This window comes from Tachyglossus aculeatus, chromosome 23 (assembly GCF_015852505.1).
Source record: "Tachyglossus aculeatus isolate mTacAcu1 chromosome 23, mTacAcu1.pri, whole genome shotgun sequence".
NCBI lineage: Eukaryota > Metazoa > Chordata > Mammalia > Monotremata > Tachyglossidae > Tachyglossus > Tachyglossus aculeatus.
In genome coordinates, this window is record NC_052088.1 from 11,369,812 (window position 1) to 11,392,850 (window position 23,039).

Consider the following 23,039-nt stretch of genomic DNA (forward strand, 5'->3'; position numbering starts at 1 on the left):
GCTATAACCTGTACCCTCCTTTTCCTCCTCCAAACAAGCATTACCAAAGTGTACGTGGTGCCATTTGGTGGTATCGTGCCATGATGTTTGTGGTGGTTAGGTCTGCGTAGGACCCAGGGAGTAATGAGCCACATTTTCAGCATGCCAGTCTGTCCATTTTTTTTAGTTTTTTTCTTCTGGTATCTGTTAAGTGCTTACTATGTGTCAGGCACTAAGTGCAGGGGTAGATACATGGAAATCAGGGTAGACAGAGTCCCTGTCCCACGTAGGGCTCACAGTCTAAGAAGGAGGGGGTAGGATTTTACTCCCATTTTGCAGTTGAGGAAACTGAAGCCCATCCAAGTGGCTTGCCCAAGATCACAGAGCCTTTACGTGGCAGATCTGGAATTAGAACCCAGGTCCTCTGACTCATCATCATCATCATCATCAATCGTATTTATTGAGCGCTTACTATGTGCAGACTCCTAGGCCTGTGCTCTTTTCACTAGGCCACGCTGCTTCTCCGTTGTCACAGCCTCCTTGTTTGACTTCGGAGTGAGGTTCCCCAGAGGGCAGCGATGCAACTGAATGTAGGCCCACTGGTGACCCGGCTCAAGTGGGAATAAAACAGGGTCAACCTTGGGAAGAATGGGGAGGGAGGGCAGGTCTGTGAGATCCCCGACTTCTTCTGGGGCCTGGGGCCTCCTCCAGCACCGCCCCACAGTGCCGACAGGACTGCCGTTTTTCATCAGTCCTAGTCACGCAGCTGCCCAAGGTCCCAGCCTCTCCCTGCGAGCAGGACTCTGACCGGTCGGCTGCCATGAGGGGACAGTGAGAGGAACGTGGGAGCCGTTGTTTGCTCATCCCTCCTTCCCAGCTGCAGCTCTCCAGCGTCTGGCTTGCTTGGAGAGCCAGGGAAACAGAGGAGCGGACCCTCCGGGAGCCCTGGTGTATCCAAGAGGGAGAGAACTTAGGTTCTGTAAGCCGACCCTTTCCCTCTCGCCCCTGGGTCTTCGCCTGTGTTACTCACAAATGCCCCACAGGAATCCAGCCTGCAGACGGGGCCACTAAAGGAACAATGGGGCATCCCAAAGCCCGGACCCCACAGGAGGCCTGCTCCCCTGAGCTGCAGCCAGCTCCCTAGATCACCCATCCCACCGCCCCATCATCATCATCATCATCATCAATCGTATTTATTGAGCGCTTACTGTGTGCCCAGTTCGGTGAGGGATTATGGGGGACTGTCCCCGAGGCAATGAGATTGCTGGTTGGACACCCCATATCACTCTTCTCCCCCCCATGCCCAGAGTAAGGCCTAGGACTTCAAATGAGTGAGCAAGGTGCAATCATTTAGTCAATAACTGAAGTGGGAATTTCCCTTTAAACAAAATGTGCAGGTGCCATTTTGTGCCTGCTCAAGCTAATTATTTACAAACAAGACTTAATTTCTCTCTCTGTCTCAGCATACCTATTTTAGCCATTGAAAAGAGCCTCTCACTTTGTAACGAGCAATATACTTCAGAGGGTTACGGTAAAGGCTTCAAACTTTAGATTGCATATTCAGGGAACATGTCAAGAACCAATACTGTTAACTGATTGAGTAAAGCTTTTTCACCCAGAATATTCAACTCCAACCAAATACACAGTTCAGTAGAAAAACTAGATGGAAATATTTTTGATCCCTGTACATGAAGTTGCTCTTCAGAGAAATCCCAGCATCAGAATTTTCTTCCAGTTTTGTTTCTCCAGCCATCTTCAAAGGAAAGAAAATAGGGGTAGCTTTGGAGGGGGAGTTTGGGACCTCCTCTCCCCGTTATCCTCGCAGGGCTGCCCGGGAGTAATGATGTGGAAGTATCATTGCAGCATTTCCCAAAGCAATTCTGAGTTTCTTCAGGTAGAAATTAGTCTAAATTGCTCAAAGTCTCAAACTTCCTAAGGTGTCAGCAGTGCCTTACCCCCTGTTGGAGTGGAATCACCCTGTGGCTGGGAACACCTTATGTATCTGTTGTACTTTCCTAAGCACAGTGTAGTACAGTTTACTGCACTCAACAAATGGTATTTTTTGAGCACTTACTGTATACAGATGACTGTACTAAATACTGGGGAGAGTACAATACAGTAGAGTTGGTAGGCATGATCCCTTGTCCACCAGAGGCTTACAGTCAAGAAGGGGAGACAGACATTAAAATAAATTCCCGATAGGGGAAATGGCAAGAGTATTAAGTATGGACATAAGGGTGTGGGACTGGAAGTGGGGGGTGACTATCAAGCGCTTAAGAGGTACAGATCCAAGTGTGTAGGCGATGCAGAAGGAAGAGGAAATGAGGGCTTAGCTGGGGGAAAGTGTCTTGGAGGAAATGTGATTTCAGGAGGGCTTTGAAGTGGTGGACTGTCAGGTACGAAGGGGGAGGGATTTCCAGGCCAGAGAGCAAAGGCTCAGTATTAGAGGAGCAAAGTGTGAGGGTTGGATTGCAGTAAGAAGGTCAGAAAGGTAAGGTAGGATGGGGAGAGTTGACTGAGTACTTTTAAAGCCAGTAGTTCGGAGTTTCTGTGTGAGGCACTGGGAGATATGGACTAAACGTGTTTTCCAAGAATGATCTGGGTAGCAGAGTGAAGTAGGGACTGGAGAGGTAGGAGGCAGGAAGGCCAGCAAGGAGGCTGATGCCATGGTCAAGGTGGAATATGAAGCCCCTTACATGGTTTAAGTCCGGAGTTAGCAGCACTAATAAGGGAAGCCTCACTTTCATTGCCAATATTCAAAAGCCCTTAATTTGCAAGATAGAATCCGTGAGGTTGTTTATGACAGTAATGATGGTATTACAGATATTTACTAAGCACTTATTCTATGCCAAGGACCGGGCTAAACTCTGGAATAGGTATAGGGTCATCAGATCAGACTTGGGCCCTTTCCCATAAGAGGTAAATAAGCAGAGCATCATCATCATCATCAATTGTATTTATTGAGCGCTTACTGTGTGCAGAGCACTGTACTAAGCGCTTGGGAAGTACAAATTGGCAACTTATAGAGACAGTCCCTACCCAACAGTGAGCTCAGCCATCTTACCCCCCAGTTATACAGATGAGGAAGATGAAGCATAGAGAGGTGAGGTAAATTGTCCAGGTCACCCAGCAGGTCGGTGGCAGAGCTGAGACTCAAAAGAACCCCAGTTTCCTGGCTCCCAGTACCAAGCCCTTTCCACCCAAGCCCTTTCCACCCAACTTTTAACTGCCAGGCCGTGCCCCAGTACCAGCTTTCGGCTGCATTGTGGCTAGCAGAGAAAGCCCCTTTAAGGACCAAAGGTCATTTGTGTATCCGTTATCATGCAGAGGTGTTAAAGAAGTTGATTGTCCATTGTACAGAGAGAGTGGCAGGCGTTTCTGTTCCGCTCATCAGCAGGGCACAAATGATATTCTAAATTTCATTCAGAATGAGGTTCCAGCAATTACTATTTACATTAACAATAACTGAAATTAAGAGTTGATTGCCTTATTGCTTTGGGTTAATTTTTTTTTAACTGCAATACCCAAAGGATTACATTATCATATTGGATTAATGAGCTTATATAGATATCATTTTTCAGTATTCAAATTGGAATCCCACAGTGATTCTGTTGCAGCCCAATCTAACTCCCTAATACTGGACTGGACTGTTACACCATACTAGGTCTCTTATAGGACAGTGTCAATCAATCAGTGGTATTTATTGAGCCTTATGTGCAGAGCACTGTACTAAGCACTTGGGAGAGTACAATACAGCAGAATTAGCAGACACATTCCCCGCCCCATAACGAATTTACAGTCTGAGGACAGGAAGAGCGAGGGAGTTCCAGGCTAAGGAGAGGATGTGGGAAAGGGGTCAACGGCCAAAGTGTCGTAAAGGATAGAATCAAGCTGGGGCCATTTCTTGAGAAGACAGAGTGAAAACAAGGTTTGGGCTTTCGCAATCACTTCTTTTTGACACTGCATCACGTTTTGACATCCTTGGACTTCGTCAGTGTGTAGCGAATGGTATGATATTGTGGCCTTTAGTTGAGGTATGTTCCTCTGTATTGGCATCACAGTTCAACACAAAATGAGTTTGTTTATGCTAAATGATGCAATATTCTAAATGCTGAGAGACATAAAACTCGGGGCTTCCCAGCAGCAATCCCCCGGTTTTCCTGGGTGGTAAGTCATTGTTCTTGCCAACTTGTTGGCAAGCAGAGGTTGAGAGAGATGGGCAGACAGATGGGGTGGCACAGTGTGGCACATCCAGTGGATGCTCGATAAACGCCACCACCAGTACTACGGACCCTGAAAGCAGCTGCAAACTGCATTCATTCATTCGGTCGTATTTACTGAGCACTTACTGTGGGCAAAGAACTTTACTAAGTGCCTGGGAGAGGACAGTTCAGCAGCAGAAAGACAGAAAGGGGACCCCAGGACCACTGACGGGGGCAGAGCTGGGCCCCACCAGCACTGACCCCAGACCCCTGGGTCTTGCTGCTGCCGCTCGGCTCGCCACCAGACTGTCCATCTGAAAGCAACCAGCGGGCAGAGAGAGGCCCAGGGACCCCGCCAGACCCGTTCCTGCCGCCTCCCTGCTGGAAATTGTAGAGGGGAATAGAGGAAGAAAACAGCTAGTAGGCAACAGCAGTGTAGGCCCAGGGGAAGAGTTAGATCCTGGCCGCAGAGACGTGCACCAGTTAGTCTCCAGTACCCTGCCCTGTGTCCAGTCTCTTCTGAACTTGCCCCCTGCTTTAGCACAGAGTCCACCGCCAGACACAGCTTCCCAGTCAACACGGAAACAGAAACACAGTGACCCACCTGGACACACACAGTCACCCTCCCACCCCAACCAAAACCCACCCAGGTGCCTCTAGACCATGCACGTGGAGGGAAACCAAGCTACGTGTATGAACAAGCATACGCCGGCCCGGTAAGCGCAAGGAAATAGAAACACAGAAGCAGATTTCTTATTAACAGGATACACGAGAGGGTCCTTGTGCTCCTGTTCATTCCCCTCATTATTGACTTGCAAATGCGAAAAGTCTATTTTTTGCTTTAGTAAGTCACCATGTTGGTGAATCCAAGTCTGAATATGGAGTGCCACGCTACAGCCAGCTTTCAATTATCCATGGCAGTGGGGGACAGGAATAGCATGAAAATTTCAGACAGATCTTCAGAAATGTCGTTAGAGCCAATAGTTTCCACCTCCTCCTCAAATCTCCAGCAAATCTGCACAAGGTAGCAAACGGACCAAATGGAGTTCTGATACCCTGTGTTCCCTCTGCCCACACACCATTAAAAAGGCCTTAAACAGCAATGACATGGTCACAAGCCAGGCAGCCAAAGAAAAAAAAGAGAGAAAGAGAGACTAATGAAACCCTGACTGTAAATAATGAGAAATAATTAACAAATACGGTATTTAAGTCCTTAATATGAGTCAAGCATTGTGCTAAGCACTGGGGTTGACACAGGATAATCAGAGCAAAAGCAGTGCCTGTCTCTCTCAGAGTTCACAGTCTTAATAATAATGGCATTTATTAACCGCTTACTATGTGCAAAGCACTGTTCTAAGCACTGGGGAGGTTACAAGGTGATCAGGTTGTCCCACGTGGGGCTCACAGTCTTCATCCCCATTTTCCAGATGAGGGAACTGAGGCCCAAAGAAGTGAAGTGACTTGCCCAAAGTCACACAGCTGACAATTGGCAGAGCCGGGATTTGAACCCATGACCTCCGACTCCCAAGCCCATGGTCTACCCACTGTGCCATGCTGCTGCTTAAGTGGGAGGGAGAACAGTGTGGGTCTGGTGGAAAGAGCACATGACTGAGAGTCAGAGGACCTGGGTTCTAATCCCAGTGCCTGCGGTGTGACCTTGCTCCAGGCCTCAGATTCTTCACCTGGGAAATGGGGACGAAATACCTGTTCTCCCTCCTATTTAGACTCTAAGTCCCATGTAGGTCAGAGACTGTTTCCAACCTAATTATGTTCTTTCTTCTCCAGGGTTTGGCATATAGTAACTGCTTAACAAATACCATAATCATGATTATTATTTAGTTACTAACAGGCCCCCATTTTATAGATGAGGTAGTTGAGGCACAAAGAAGTTAAGTGCTTTGTTCAAGTTAGGGACAACAGGTGAGTGTCAGAGTCGGCATTAGAAGCCAGTTTTCCTGCCTCTGTCCTGTGCTTCATTAGGTCGCCGAGCTTCTTGCTGTAGCCATATTTCATCTGAAAGAATATTTTTAATTGGATTTTCATCTATTTTAAGTATTTTATGTGGGAGGTTAAACAATGCCATTGGTCTAAATGCTTACTTTTTACACTCTTGTCTCCATGGTACTTAACTGCTCAACCGAGACGTTACTCTGTTTTTAATTATTGAATTGTACTGCATTTTGACTTCCAAAGAGTTGTATTTCAAGTCTGCATAGACCTGAGGTCATAATACATTTTTAGGCTTTCCTCAAATGGATCCTATTTGAAGTTTGTGTTCAATATGACCGGTACCTAAAGTTGCAGGTAACTCTGGGAATTCTATGCTATGGTGAAGATTGGATCAGCCAAGGTTGGTTCTGTTTCCCGTTCCATCCATGTGTCTGCCTGGGGTAACTGGGCTTGCCCTTTCCCGAGCAACAAATTGACCCTTTTAAGACAACATGTGATATTTGAGCGTAAGTGGAATGCCTTGCCCCTGCCATGATTTCATTTGTTTTCTTCGTTTATTGAATAAGAATTATGAGCTTTTGATCAGAACTATATTGTAGTCATCGGTTTCATGTCTAACAGGCTCTGTGGACATGATCCTGTTGTGACACTCTCCCTATCCCATGTTAATAGTGAGGGGTTTAGTTATGTTGGTGAAATACCAGAATTTATTTAACTTGTGGATAAATACAGCCAGTGGACTATGTGTTACCCTGTTATCACTGGGCAGTCTCCTCACTATTAGTGGAAGTCGAGGCTGTAAATGGAACAGTGTATCCATGGCAACGTGCAGTTCAACTTTTACTTATCAACACATTAAAAAGGCAGTTTATTTTACCAAGGTTTAGAATTGCAAGGGTGTCCTCTGATCAAGGATTTTGTGGCAGTTAAAAACCGGCTGGTTAAACTCCAAGCCCTCAATGCCTTCAGCCATAAATGGCCACAAATGTCAGTGTTGATGCTCCTGTTAAATAAATTCCCTGCACATTACTTGTATTTTTCCCATCTAAAAAGATCTGCATCGCAGAACTAGGAATGCAGGCCTAAGAAAATATTCCCAGCTCATCTGGATCTTACAGCCAAAATTGCATACGGACTTGGTTTTCAGAAGCCATGCGGAACATATAACTGCAAACAATTTTGAGATTAATCTTACTGAGACTATATATTTTTTCTACTTTCGCCGGCATCTGGAGGGGCTTTGAGATCTGAGTTTCAGGAGTCTCGACATCATATGGCATTTCAGTTCTGTTTTTGGAAAGACTGTTGCTGAATTTGGGCGGGGGGGGGGTGAAATTTTAGTTTAGTTTCTTCCACAAATGTGGTGTTTTGATTATGAAACCAATTCTACACAATTGAAGGTGTGTGGAACCTAAAAAAGATCTGCATCACAGAACTAGGAATGCAGGCCTAAGAAAATATTCCCAGCTCATCGGGATCTTACAGCCAAAATCGCATACGGACTTGGTTTTCAGAAGCCATGCGGAACATGTAACTGCAAACAATTTTCAGATTAATCTTACTGAGACTATATATTTTTTCTACTTTCGCCGGCATCTGGGGGGCTTTGAGATCTGAGTTTCAGGAGTCTCGACATCATATGGCATTTCAGTTCTGTTTTTGGAAAGACTGTTTCTGAATTTTGGGGGGCGGTGGGGGTGAAATTTTAGGTTTAGTTTCTTCCACAAATGTGGTGTTTTGATTATGAAACCAATTCTACACAATTAAAGGTGTGTGGAACCTAGATTTAAGCAAAATAAAGTGGTTTTTTTTCAAATAATGGCTGTTGTCCACTAGAGGACAGCACTGCTTTTGAATCTGACTGCTTTGACCAGCATTTTATTTGTGGCAGCATTATTTATTTTTTTAAAAAAACAAACAGGGTCCTCAGAGTTAATTATTCTACAGAAAGCATTTTGTAGTATTTGCCAAGCTATAGCTAAACCAAAAAAAAACTAACTCCAACAATCCCTAGTTTAAGCTTTTATTTAACTTCACCTTTAGTGAGGCAGCCCATTCTGGGATTTAATAGTTCTGCAAATAGGAATTTATACTAATAATAAGGAAGATGTTGTTTTACCGCTTTTCCCTATTTTTGTTAACTTTTTAAAAACCAAAATGGCTGTAATTGTGTTTGTGGTATTTATGGAGTAAGTTTTGGTTTTATGAGTTTGGCATCAATCCGGGAGGAGTTTTTGATACGTTACTCGGAATTTGGGAAGGAAACTAATCTGGATGCAGAAGATCAGGTCTGAGCTGATTACATCCTGCCCGTATCCATCCCAAGGCTTAGAACAGAGAAAGGGCTGTAACAAGGCCCAGAATCCTGAAGGAAAGAGACTGTATCCCTGAAAAAGAGTAACTGCCTTCTTGAGAGGATGAGTAATTCATGGACTCTTTAAACTAAGAATAAAACGTAGCCAGACCCTCCCTTCTCCAAGTATTAAGAGGAGACTAAGCCCGGATACCTGAGCCTAGGTTTTCAGTGGAAAATTGGGGAAAATATAACTCAATTCCTCTCCAGGCCATTTGGAACTGACTTTTTAATGGCAGGTATGAAATTAATATAATTTTCGATTCCGAATTGCTTCAAGTAAACAGAATTTATCTGTAGTTCATATTTTATGGGATTGCTCAGGCTAAAAAAAAAAATCAATCTGATGTTACGGCTGGGCTGAATCAAGTCGAGGTCTAGAGTTGGTAAAATTCTGTTTTATTTCAACATTTGGAAAACGAGTGTTCTAAAGCTACTCATTCTGGTATTTAGGAACAGGAGGCTAATTCAAACCAGTATTTCTTCATACAGTCATTGTGCAACTTCATTACACATTTGTCAACTTTGGACTAATTATTTTTATACAGCTAGGGCAGGGCACTGCATCTTGTGATCGTCTTTCTTACTAATAGGATTCTGTCTGCTTCAGCAGGCAGTAATTGAAGGCTTCATGTACGGGGGAAGGAAAAAAAGTTTTAGCCTGAGTGGGCCATTGTCACAGCTTCTGGTAACCAGTAGAACAGAAAACAGGAGAAAATTGAACTCAGAATAGAAAAATCAGGGACCAGGGAGACTGCCCAAGAGAAGAAAACGCATGTCTTAGAGCCGTTGCATTAAGTGTAGCAAATCTCATTTTGTATAAAAATCTTCTGTTTGTGAGTTCCCTGGAGATACAGGCAGTCTTTCACGCAAATACCATTTCTCAGAACAGATTTTAATATAAATATCTTAGCAGTTTTGTTAGAGAGTTGCAGGATTTAAAAAAAAATCCTCTAAGTAAACTGCTATTGAAAAACTTGGGCAATAGACGCACCACTCCCACCGTCAAGCCTTGCAAGCTATAGTTGGACCAACATTTTTCCATTGTCAAAATCTCCATCTGTTCTTGAATCTGCCAACATAATAATGTATATCAGCTCAGAAGAGCACCCCAGGATGCTCACACTGGTAATATTTCTGACAAGAAAAATTTTCAGGTTTAGCTCTCTGATGGGAGGGTTCAAACAGGGGATGTTGGTTGATGAACGGATTGAAAACTTAGGAAAATGATCTAGACATTATCTTTTTAATCCTGTGGAAGCCATCTGAACTAGGAAATACTTTTGAACATCTGTTTGTTCTCTTTAATTCTCTGTCTGGTTTTTGAGGTTTACTTGGCTCCCTGTTGACCTGATGTTCCCATAACTCCATCAAATTTCATCCCTGAGTGTCTCATTAAAGGAACTGGGCTTCTCTGCACTTTGAAGGAGAAAACGGTGCCAGTGAATTTAATTCGGAGAAATGGGCCGATGATTTTCGAAAGATTAAACTATGGTGGTATTGTTCTGAATGAAAGATGACACCCCTACAGACACACAGGTCTGTGCATGCTAATTAGTCATTTAGAAGAATACTGACCCTGAAGAAATAACATGAAAGTGGATTTGGTGGGCCTTTGAAGAATTCTAACAATGTTTAAGTTTATACAAAACTTGGCTAATTGTATCCTTGTCATTTTTTGAGCAGGGGGGCGGGTGGGGTTGTGTGTGTCGGGGTGTGTGTGTGTTGGGCGGGGGGAGAAGGAACTAAATACACTGTTGGGTAGGGACTGTCTCTATATGTTGCCAACTTGTACTTCCCAAGCGCTTAGTACAGTGCTCTGCACACAGTAAGTGCTCAATAAATACGATTGATTGATTAAACACAGGACAAGAGGGCAGGAGGAGTCAAACTGCTAGCAAGTTTTAGGCCAGACATAATCAACCGATTCCAGTAGTTGAGGACAAGTGGGTTACTACTTTCAGGTAGCTGAGTAATTGACACAAGTGGTCTAACTGGCCATTAATCTTGTATCCCAAAATTAGCTCCCTTGTCATTTATGGGCTTAATTAGTAATCCCCATGAAATGGGGCTCCTTTTGACTGTGGATTTGGGCTGTGCTTTCGTGGGCAGTTTGGCGATGGGGGTCGATGTGGGGGGTTGGGGGGAGGCCAGCATTTGTGTTACGCAGTCCAAAAGCAGTTGTGGTCTCCCCCGTTCCAATTAAGAACATCTTTTTTGAACTGTGAAATGAGAGTGTCAGAACATCTGATCTTCTCGTTTCCTGCACTCGGCCAACGCTTCCAACATTTGTGCCCACCAGAATAGAGGCCTTGTTAAATCGCAGTTGCTTTTCTACCGGCCGCTGGATTCACTTAGCATGTGCAACTGCAGCGTAAGCAAATGGCTCTTTTCTTCCATGTCCTTATTTGCTACAGTATTTTGAGGATTTAATGGTAATGGGATTTAAAGAATATATTACCGAGAAACTGATTTTAATCTATGTAAACATAGGAGGCTGATATTGACATAGGTCTCTGCTGAATTTGCATTATCATAACACTGGCTTTATACCACTTTAAGTTTTTAATAGGCAAGAGGTAACACGTGCCTGGGGGCTATGCTGCACTGAAATGCCCAGTGCTTTTTCCTCCTGAATTCAGATATAATCTGCTTCTGTGAAGTCCCAAGGCACAAGTGTTAAGTAAATAGAGAGACTAATAACACTACTGTTTACACAATTATCAACCCGTCAAAAATCAACATAGAGATTCAGCTCTTTACAGTAAGGAATAAGTGAATGGGAGGATCTCAGAAGTAACTGTTGCAGGATGCTTACAGTGACTGGTTACATTATTAGTAGAAGCCGGATTTTCCTAAGAGAAAGATCTTGTGGACAAGAGAGAAGGGCTTAGGTGCATCCTAAATTGGGACCAAAAAAACTCTCCGGGCTTGTGTTGAGCAGCAATTACGAAGGGGATTTTAGAAACTTCATATGCTTTCAAAATAGAAATCAATCACAGTAGTCTCTGTTACCTTGAGCTATATGAATAGCAGGAAGCGGTTTGGTGTTTTTAGGGTTTTTTTTTTTTTCCCTGTGTGCTTTTAGAGCTTTGTGAGTCGTCTTGCCAAACCTGAAAAATTTACATCCCTAAATTGAGCCTAGCCTTGCTGACTCCCTCAGCGGTTCTCTCAGGTGGTATTACCAATAATTGCCTAAGGTGTTCATCATAGCTTTGGGGACACTTTTTAATACAGGTATAACATTTTTCAACACACCCAGTCAATTATGCACTAGCTTTCAGAAAGATGTATAAGAGAGTGTGTGGCTCATGTTTTCAATTCGGTAAAATTAGCTTGTTTGTTTGTAGGGTTGTTGGGTTGTTGTTTTCTGTGATGCGTTAAACTATTGTAATTATCGTCTGGAAACTCTTTTTCCTGATTACATTTAGGCCCCAAAATGACTTGCTCGTTGTCCCCCAAAATGAATGCAGTGTGTTACGAGATTTTGATGTGGTTTCGAAAAAAATCAGAAAAGAAATTACTTCTCATTTAAAGAGAATCTGCTTCCTGCTTAAGTGGCTAATATTTTAATTAAGTCTGGAGTGAAGTTTTTTTGAGTGTCTCCTGATAAACTCCCTCTTTTATGTTGATGGTAATTAAACAGATCCCGGGGGACCCAGCCAGCTCTGTGCGAGGCCCCTGCTAATTGTCAGACATGAGACACTGACCAGTTGGTTTGCTCTTGAATAGCCGGCGGCGTGCTGTCAGCCCCGCAGCTTTATTTTCCTGTATTGTGAGCTGTCGTCAGGGCTAACTGGACCCTATTGTGACTGAAGATGTTGCGCAAATTGAGGCAGATGGCTCCGATTCAGACACGTGTCATTCAGAAAGGGGAAAAGGGATTGGCCCTGCAAAGTGGGGTCACGGCAGGGCACAGACCTGCTCCACACTTGTTAGTGTCTTCAAAAGCCCGTGGGCAGCAACTTGGTCGGTGCTTCTCCGAGCTGGAAACCAAAGGAGGGTGGGGGCTTGGTGGGGGGCTGCGCTGTGTGGGATCCACAAAGTGGAGGGAGGGTTGGGGCGCCCGCCCCGGGCCTGCCTCACTCTGGGGCCCGGCTGCGCGTGCAGAATCAATTGGCAGGATTGACAGAAGTTCACTGGGCCGAAAATGGCTTTTCAGTCAATTGCGGGGCTTAAAAGGCTAGTTTTGCTTTTAATTCCATGTAATTAGTAAGTGCTTCATGTCTTGGAATTTAGTGATAGGCCAGCAGACCTCGAGTTTCCTCGGGGAGAGAAGAAAAAGTGGCCAACGGGCCGGGCGGACAAAGAGGAAATGATTTTGTTGGTAGTCACCCTGAACAGAACTTCCTTCCACGTTACTGCCATCCCTTGACATTGAATTTGAGTATTTTAACTGGAGTGAATCCACGGTACTGCCATCCCTTGCTATTGAATTTGAATATTTTAACTGGAGTGAATTCATGGACTGGCAAAAGGAGGATTTACCGAGAGTTCTTCTAAGTGCATAAAAGTAACCTCCTGTTGCTGTATTCTTCAGATACTAATAAGGGCAGTTTGTGAATCTGGTACACCTGAAAAATTTTAAAAAATAGCTTCTCTGGGCAAAAACCCATAGTTGCCCCTCTAAAAAGAACCACTTTGAGCATCACAACATGTTAACAAGGAAAGAAAAGGATTTCAACATTCAAAAACTTATCCCAATAAAGTAAAGGGGTAGATGCATCAGACTGGTGTTTAATCCTCCCAGCATGTTGTTGGCCTCCAAACTGCCGCATAAATGGTGTCCCTTTCCCTTTAAGCTCTTAAAACACTCAGCTGCTCTGCTGTAGGAGTAGTGGTGGTGAACGTTTGTCATTTTTTCAAATGCAATTGGCTTTTGGTTTCTTGGAGAAAGGGGTCTTGAATGAGCTGAGAAAGTTGTGTGATTTAAACTCATTTGACTTCAGAGGTAGCGTGCTGCCTGGTTTTGTTTTGTTTTTTCCTTTTCTTGTCAGAGGTCTCTTCACTTTTTTTTCCCCCCCCTTCCAGATTTGCAGCGAAAACTGTGCACAGTGGGTCACTGATGCTGGTCACAGTGGAGCTGAAAGAAGGCTCCACAGCCCAGCTCATCATAAACACTGAGAAAACGGTGATTGGTTCTGTTCTACTGCGGGAGCTGAAGCCTGTCCTGTCCCAGGGGGAACCTGCTTACATCTGGACTTCAGAGTCTGGCACACAACAAAAGTGCCTGGCATCCACTGCTGCTGCCTTTCATTTATAATAATAGCCCTTCCATCTGGCAGTGGGGGAAGAACACACTCTTGACATTCTTGTCTCCTGCTTTAGAATGCTGGTGTGGATCTCTCATGGATGCAGTTCTTTCCCTTTTTTTTTCAGCTTGCTAACCAAAGAACATATATTTTGCTGTCAGTTCTCTAAACTCTTAAATCCACGTCCCATTTATTCTGCCTTGCTCCTTCCTCCCCTCCTCCACTCTCTCCCTCAGCTATAATGGACAAATATCAAGTAATTAAAGTTCATTGGAAATCGGCTTGCCTTCAGCAGGAAGCAGAAATCGGGAAACTGAGCTCAGGGGTCTGGCCGGACACACCGTTGGGGCCAGTGGCTTCTTGTTTGGAATAAATGTAAAGACGGGATGGGATCTTCGAAGGGGTTGTCCTGTTCGGTGTCTCTTGGGTGTGGTAATCAATGTATACAGAGGCCGGCATTATCAGATAATCTCTGAATAGCAAATAAAGTAGTGTTTATGAACAGAATTTCCAGCTTTCTTTTCCTTTTTAATTGGAAAATGGCTTCTAAATCATTATCTACATGTGGAGTTTATTGATTGAAGAGTAATCATTTTGAGAGTTGCTGAGGTAAACAGCAGTATCAGGGATTTGCTAGGAAAAGAAAACTGTCACTAAATAAGGGCCAGTTCTCTACTTGTGTAAAGAAGTGGTTTGGATTCCCCCTAAAACATATCCAGAAAAACCTTTTTAGAATAACTAGAAGGTCCCTTTCCAAGCCAGCTCTGTCACAGAATAGCAATTAATGAGATCTATTACAAGGCCTATTAGAGTCTGCAGAATAAATTATTTAAATGTTACCTTAGATCCCAACGCTCTGGTGTGCCCAGCCTCCCAGCTTGTTGATGTCCCTAGGTATCGATCCTATTGGAAAATGACTAATTCAGCTTGCTTTGCAGAAACTGCTCCAAACGTTGGCCACCCTACGAAACCACAAGTAAGCGAAATGTAAGTACATATTGGCATTTCTCAGAATAGCAGGAGTGACTTTTATCAAGCACTAACCTGGTTCAGGGCCCTGTACTAAGCGCTGGAAAGGGATGTGAGGACCTGGAGCTGGACGCAGTCTTGTAGACTAAGGAATGCTCACTTGGCATAAAGGTGTGAGGGTGGCAGAGGGTGGAAGAGAGCTGGACCAGGACGGAACGCGAGGAGAGAGATGGATGGCAGGGCAAATTCAGGTAAAACGGTGACAAGGGCAGTCATACATTCCTTTGGAAGGGCAGAGACTCCTCAGCACCCCAGAGAGGACAACCCTGCCCCGACCTAACCAGCGACCTTAACGTCGCCCAGGTTCCTGGCCACAAAATCCGCTAGCCCTCTGCTCCTGCTTCTCCCCAGCAGCGGTGTGGGAGAAAGGGGGTCCTCTGGGGTCCCCCTCCCACCCACCCTTCACCTTCTGACCGCAGTGAGGCTCGTCTGTCACTTTATACAATGAGCTTCTCTGTAGGCAGGGTGCTAATTTTTTAGTGGGACTGTACGTCATCCAATTCAGTGACTTTATATAATAGCACTTTTCCATCAAAGTAGTAACCCAAACACGATCGTAAATCGGAACCACTCTTGTCTCCCAATTCTTGTCCACAAGTTGAAGGTAGGAAGAAAGGGCTGGCTCTTTCAATCAAGAAAACACATCGTTCTGTAGATTGGGATCTAATGAATCTTGGTGAGAAGAAAAATGAAAAAAATGCATTTGATATAAAGGGGCTGGAGAATACTTACAACGAGAGGCATGAACAAACTATGGGAAAAATCCTTAAAATCTCCAGCCCTCTGTTCAGAGGAGAGCAAACAAGAATGGTGTGTTTCTACGGCTATCAAAATACGGCATAAATCAAAGGAGAGGGAGGGGTTGCTATATAAGTCCAGGTTATACCTCACTCTAGAGTACCGTATACTCTCATAATAGTGACACCCAGAAGTACCACTATAATTGCAGTTCATTGGCATTTCCATTATTAACCACATTTTCTACGGCTTTTGTAACTTTGGATTTTTAAGTCAATAGCTGTTTAAAGCGTGGAACACAATTTTTCAGCCCAGATGTCTTTTAGGAGAACACAGGTCTTGGCCAGTGTATGATTCATACGGGAGAAAGGAGGATGTGGTGGTAAGGCCTGGTTTTTGCCTCGGGATGTAAAAATGCTCTGTGCTCCTTAAGTGTCTCATACCCATGAGCAGACCTTGCTTTGTGTGTAAATAAAGGAAACAGGACTCAAAGACCCAGGGGTTTGGTTTTGTTTTTAAGGTAAGTGCTAGGCTTACTTCCTAAATTACTTAAAATTTGTCCTATCAGTTTAGGCCACTGGATAGAGTTAGTCAGATATAAATTAATATTCATTTAATTGGATATTTTGCATGCCCAATCTTGTATACATATTCCTCTGCCATTGACTGTAATTCAATGTGAGCTTTTTGGTGGGAATGAGTGGGGGGAGAAGCTGGTTAGGAAAAGACAACATGGAATTAATTGGATTTAATCTTGCCTGGGTCTTACCTGTGATAGAAGTGCCTGGCTGGTTAGCTAACAGAAGGGAGATCACCTACACTTTCTTTTTTGTTGCAGTTTAGCATGGTGTCCTGCCAACAGCACCATTTAGCTATGAGATTTCATCTTCATGCACGCCTTCTGATTGGTCTGGAAATCCAACTGATTGACACCTTAGAAGGGTACTATGGTCTGCTCCCTCTCCCCCTTCCACTTTCTCCTCATGCCCCCTCTAACAGCCCGACTGTCCTGTGAAGTCGGCCCTGAGCCTAGCAAAAGCCTTAATCTGCTTTCTTTTTTTTTTTTTTATCAGGTGCCTGGGGAAGGCCTGTGGGACTGGGCTATTTTGTCTGAAAAATCATTTTCTCACTCTGGTCAGGCTGGTTCTGGGATTACTCTTGCTCCACGCAGATTTGGACAAAAAAAATATTTTTTTTTCCCCCACACCAAAAAAAAAAGGTCTTGAAAACTAGCTTACCCCATATGTTAAATGGCTTTTGTCCCTTGTTCCTTTTTCCAGTTTCAAAACATCTGAACAAAGCAAAGGTACTTGACCTGGGGACTTGAATTCCTGTTGTAAATAGCTGAAGGGCTTGCAGGGAGGTAGGTAAAGCAGTATCCATAGGAGAGTAGATAGCTGGTGATAGCTGAGGATGGAAGCTGGGAAGAAGAAAAATCAATCCAGGAAAGCCTCCTGGAGGAGGTGTGATTTAAAAGGCTGTCACTGAGGTCGCCCTATCTTCCGAGTGTTAGAAAAAAAGTTTTGAATTTAAATGTGTCCCATTCTCTACCATCCTTAGTGAATGGTGGAGTGTCCTTGGGGCTGAAGTAAAACTTGCTGGGGATGCCTGTATAACCTCGGAATAGTCACTGAAGTTCTCTCGGCCTCGGTTTTTTCATCTGTAAAATACCCGTTCTCCTTCCTTCCTTAAACAGTGATCCCAGGACTATGTCCAACCTGATTATCTTGTATTTACTCCAGCACTTAGTACAGCACTTAAACAATACCACAATTTTTGTGTGCATTTTTCTGTTCAGAGATCATTTTAAATGGAGCTTCTCTCAAATGGCTACCCCTGAGGTTTTCACACTTTACCATTTAAGGAAAAACTCAAGGTATTGGCTTAATAATTGTAGTATTTGCTAAGTACTTACTATATGCTAAGCACTGGAATTAGATACAAGACAATCAGGTGGAACACAGTCTCTGTCCCACATGAGGCTCATAGTCTAAAGGGGGAGGAAAAGCAGATTTAATCCTCAATTTACAGATGATGAAACTGAGCCACAGAAAAGTTAACTGATGGCCCAAAGGCACAGTGGAAGCAAGTGGAGAAGCAGAATTAGAACCTGGGCACCTCACTTCCGGGCCTTTGGCCTTTTCCACCAGGCTATGCTATTTCTCACCTCAAGCTGAAGCTATAGTGGAAAAAGCAAATTCATGAAACCAAGTAGGAGCACAGAATGGGCTGGAGAGAACAACTGTTAAATGTAAATTATAAATAACATAACTGCAGTTTGTAGTTCAAGATGATACTTCTGACGGGGAGATTTTTATCCCTGTGAGTGTGCCGAAGTCAAGGTCCTGGGTCCCTTCTTCCCTCTTCCTCTTCCTCCCAGAAATGATTCATGGCAGTTGCCTGGAGAAGCCAGTCACCACAGGAGATTTGATAGTACTGACCAGGAGCAGCTGAGGGGAAGGATGCTAAAAGGAAAACATCTCTGCTCGTCCCATTGACCATGTACAGCAGTGAGTGATTCTAACCCTCTGACCCACAGAGTGACCCATCAGAATTTTCCCTGTTCTAGGGGATCCCGGGGCATTTGAAAAGTTAGATATTGGTCAGATCTGAGGCAAAACTGGTTACTCCAGTTAAATTTTGAATGATAATTGCCCATTCTGGCCCAGTTCATCTGCTCTCGGGAGTATCCTACCCAGGCTACCACAGGAAAGCCCAACTCCAGAACTAACTAGGGGGACAGCATCATGGGGGTAACCCTATTTAAACCTTTTGGAAGCTAGAGGCTTGGGTTCCTCTATATGAAAATTTTCCCTGTGGGAACTACTGAATATGAACATAAAACTTACTCATTCTTCATGAAGCATTTCATTGGAAAAAATAGAAGAGGTGTCTCTCTCTCTCCACACACACACACACACACACACACTTACTTTACTCTTTGTCTTTACAGACTTCAGCCCAATTTCAGTGCAACCTCGCAATACCCGTACCCTAGTTGTGAGGCAAAATACCAGATGGAATTTAATCCCGCCAAGGAAAGGATTCGTCTTCTTCACTGCAAGGCAGAAAGGGAAACTTGCATTACTCATATAACCACCTACACTGCTGCTGTCCGTAGGAAACACCTAAAACTGGTCTTTGAGTAGAATAATAATAGACACTGCATGTTTATCCTGGAGGCAGCACAGTGTTAGATGAAGCTGAAACTGCTTCTCAGACACCAACTCCCCCCATCTTCCATGAATAACAGGGACTGGTGCTGTCTCCAGGAGAAACATGTTAAATTCTGCCTCGACACAGAAGCTAAGAACAGTCATAGTGAAGACCTCCCTTAGCAACACCCAATCCCACCATTTCTGGCTTATTCATCTTTCAGTATTTGACTTTGTCCCCTAACTTAACTTCCTAATAAATCAAATGTCGTGTACCACAAAATATAGGACTAAAACCGCACCTTTTGGGAAGCAACTGAGAATCCTCCTGTTTTTCCCTTCCTGGTCAGAACCTCAGCAATGCTCAGTAGGTCAGACCGATGCCTGGCAGTCCCAAGGGCAGGCTTCACCTCTCCCAGGCCAGGCCCGGAGACCCCTCTCCCTCCATCCCTACACCCACTCTTGATCCACCCCACTGGCTCCAAATTCAGGCATTATTTTAAGCAAAGTTGGTAGGCAGCTCAGCTTTCTAATTGAAAGTAATTCTGATTTCTGCACTGTGATCTAATTGCCTCAAAAAATGTTATTTGATGATTAAGATTCTGGACTGAATTGTGTTCCGTGGGTTCCCGCGCTGTTCTCCGTCAGGGAGTTGGTTTCAGCGGTGTGCAGCTGCTGGAGTTGATTTACAGGGCTGCGGCTGTGGCTAGTCATAAATAAATCCTCTTATATAGTTGTTATGAACACCTGTTAGATCATCTGTCAGCAAAGCGCTGTTCACATTTATCATGGTGCGGTAGTTATTTTACCTCAATCCATTTCCAACTGACTCAGCCTCCATCGCTGGATTACTATTACCACACCATAATCGCTCGTTTCCACTCCATGTTACAACTTGCAGATAAAAGATTTCACTACTTGGCCAAATTTCATAAATAAAGGAGCAGTTCAGTGCAGTAAAAGTTTATTTTTGTCATCATTTGTCACCCCATTATTCTATAAATCAAATGGAATAGCACTATTGCCAGCTCAGGCGTTGCTGTCAGCCCGAGGCGTGGAAATGGTCCGTTTCTTCCTTTTAGATGAGATGACATGTCTTTCAGACTTAACTGGCTTATGGCTTTGTTTCACCCATTTTATTTTATTGCCCCTTCAGAAAAATCCTTGGGGAAGAGAGAGACTAAAAGAGCAGAATGGAAACAGAAAACACAGCCTAGCTTGCTGCTTTGCAAGGTGATGAACATTTTCCCCTACAAGCATTCATTAGAAACTTGACCATCAAAAAAAAAAAAAAAATGTACCCAGTGTCCATAAATCCTCTTCCAAGACTTTCAGAAGGTTTATAGTATAGATCCAGGAGAGGTTGTTAAAACGTAGTTACCTGCTTCCGAACTTGACCTCGTGGCAGAGGGATAAGCTGACTTGCAGGGTGGGCGTCTGTTGACAAGTTTCAACTGGATTCTGTTATCGCAAAGGCAGGTTGATGGGATGCCTTTCCGAGACCATTTCACCCGGCCCTGGGGGTCTCACAAGGGGTTGGTGGTCGCTCCTGCCCGAGACTTGGCCTCCTCAGCCAGGCTGGTGGCTGGAAACTGAGTCAAGACTGACAAGTGGCGAACTTGGGCTCCAGGGGAAGGCTGTGGTTCAAAGAAAGAGGAGAGAAAGCTGTAGGGATGGGGTAGTAGAAAGGGGTTTATAGTTGATATTATACTTCCAAGTTAGTTCTAATTCAAGTTACATTCCTCATAGTCATTATGTAGCTCATAAATTCAATAAAGTGTTTTACTGGCACAATAAAAATGACAGGAGGGGGGTTTTATACTGTAAGTTTCGTTACTTGCTCTTCCTGTTTTATGTTGAAGTTCTCTGGCAGTTATGTCATTAAACTCTGTGGAGTCTGAAGGGCTCAGGCCCCTCCATTCCTACTTTGCCTACAGTAGCCCCTTCAGGGCAACTGTTAGCCCAGGCTCCAGCCCCTCTGAGCAAATGGTTTGTTTTTCTCTGAGTTCTGTTTATGAAAGGATCCCTGAGAGAGATCCAGCTTTGGACTGTGGTGTGTAGGGTAGTGAAGCCTATTTGATCGGCATCTGTATCGATGCCACCGGCTGGGCCCCTCCTGCATGCTTTTGGGGATATACAGTCAAGAAAGGGTTTGATCCCTGCCCTTGAGGAGCTCAGAGTCTAATGGGGGAAGACAGTGAACATAAATTGGCAAATATATGAACAGGGAGAGAGTAGACATAAGTAAGCAGCACAAGTGAGCCAAGAAAACAATGATCAGGGAGGTCATTTTCTGAACCTCTCTTTGGTCCCAGTATGACTAACTGGTTTCCCACTGTGTTAAGGCAGCTTTGGGAGATTTGCCACTAGGCTGTAGACCCTGGATGCCTGCTCTCCTTAAAGGGCAGCAGGTGACAGAGGAATGGTGGGCCGGAGGGAGCACCTGGATCAGGATCAGGATCTGGATCAGGGCCCTAGGGCAGTGCTCATGATGGACAGTGAGGCCTTCAGAAAGCTGTTATTTCTTGCCGTGCCCCAGCACACTTCCCATACTGCTTTGGCCAAGGGGGCCCTGGTATGGCCCTTCCCATTTGGGGAGTTGGACTCCTTACTAGGGAGTGGTGCCCACACTGAGGCCGAAGCCCTCGGTGTTCCTGAGGGGGAAAGCAAATGTTTAAGAGGAGAACCAGCCGCCCCTGGAATCTCCGCCTTCTCCAGATGTTTGTTTTGAACAGAAATAATCCACATGGAAACAGCAACTACTAATTCTCTGGCCAGAGCACATCAGGGCCCTAATCTAAAACCTCCCATCCATCCAGCTGTCTGGCATTTGCTATTATAGGGCACCAACAGAGAAATGAGGCTGTGGCTTTATCACTGCACCCTGGGTGACAACTTGATTTTCTGCTTTCACCGCAGGCAGCAGCAGCCCAACATGATGGGGCTGTTAATTTGTGCATTTCATGGTGTCTGTCAGGGGGGCCAGGAGAGGAGGGTTTCAGGGAGAAGGGAATGGAGCATGTCCCAGCCTCGGAAGCACCTGTCTGCATTGACGGCACCAAGCACTTCTTATTAGCGTGCAGGTCTCTAAATGCAGGCCGGGGATGACAGCCTGCATTCCCAGCACCCACACACTGTGACAGGCGCAGGCAGCCGGTCCCATTGTTTGCCCTTGATGAGCATGTCATTAATGGAAATGGAAGAAAGTGAGGGCCCACATCAGTATTCAAATAGCCTCCATTCTCTCTGCCATTCACCCGGCTGGCTCAGCCTGCTGCAGATTTCCTTCTGCGAGCTCCACTCTCCCATTTTTTGATTCATTCCCAAGGCATACAAATGCTTCTCATGCAGCTCCTGGCCCTTCCAACTCCAAGACGGGCCCCCACCCCCCCTTCCCACCCCCTCCCTCCGCACCTCTTGGTCACATCAGCAAAAGTTAGGGGGCTTGAACTTGGGTGAATCCAAAAAGTCCAATTAGCACGTACCTGCTGTCTGACACCCCGAAAATGGAAGGTGCCAGAATCTGAACTCATCAAATCTTCCTAAACCAGGGGTCCCGGTGTTCCTGGGAGGGCTAGCAGATTCCTCTCTCTCAGCTTCAGGAAAGGCAGATGAATCCAGGGACGAGCTCAGAGGATCAGATTTCCTCTCTAAAGGGGGAAAAAAAACAAGTAATCAGGCCCTTTTTTCAGATTTTTTTAAGGTGGGAAGGAAATACGAAAACCTGGAAGCCTCTGTAGTTGGGATTAATTGTGTGTCTCCCAACATTATTTACAGCCAAGTGGTAAGTGACTAGATCCTAAATACATGTTTCTGTGCCTTAGATCTTGTGTTGGTCTGTTTGCTTAATAATGTAATTAGTGCACAGAGGGAGGATATTGATGCTGCTGCCAGCATTCGTTTACTCTTCAAAGCGTTTCCAAGCCCATGGTACTGGAGACTTGGCCTTCAAATCATCCAACCCTCTTCCTGCAGCGCCCAGCCCCTGCTCACGCCACCCTCTCCCCGCAGCACCCAGCCGCCCACGGCATCCAATCAATGGTATTTATTGAGCACCTACTCTGTGCAGAGCACCTAGCCCCCGCTCAGCCCACCCTCTTGCTGCACCCAGCTACCCACAGCACCCAATCAATGTAATTTACTGAGCACTTCCTAGGTTCAGAGCCCTGAGCACCCAGCCCCTGCTCACCAAGCACCTGCCCCGATTCTCGCAGACCTCGGCCTGTTTGGTCCAGAGGTACACGTACGAGAATCACATCTTTTACATTCAGATATGCTGCTCTTCCAGTGAAGGTGGCAGCGAAAGACCACCTCTAATTTCTTTCTGACCTTTTCACGTGGAAAGGTCAGGAGAAATGCTTGCGAGGCGTTTCAGCAGCAG

General features: G+C 44.9%; 1 protein-coding gene and 1 long non-coding RNA gene across 2 annotated transcripts in view; one reads left to right on the plus strand and one right to left on the minus strand.

The window, feature by feature from the left end:
- The window catches only part of AP3B1 (adaptor related protein complex 3 subunit beta 1), a 266,204-nt gene extending 251,961 nt beyond the window's left edge, over positions 1-14,243 (plus strand). The window contains exon 27 of the mRNA XM_038765458.1: positions 13,516-14,243. Coding sequence (XP_038621386.1) covers positions 13,516-13,747 — 232 coding nt within the window. The 3' untranslated portion in view covers positions 13,748-14,243. The remainder of the gene's footprint in view (positions 1-13,515) is intronic.
- On the minus strand, positions 4,913-18,547 carry LOC119944509. The gene is made up of 3 exons (XR_005455924.1): positions 18,437-18,547; positions 14,577-14,698; positions 4,913-5,196 (listed from the first exon to the last, which is right to left on the minus strand). It is a non-coding gene; the product is annotated as an uncharacterized LOC119944509 (long non-coding RNA).
- Between the last annotated feature and the right edge of the window lie 4,492 nt (positions 18,548-23,039).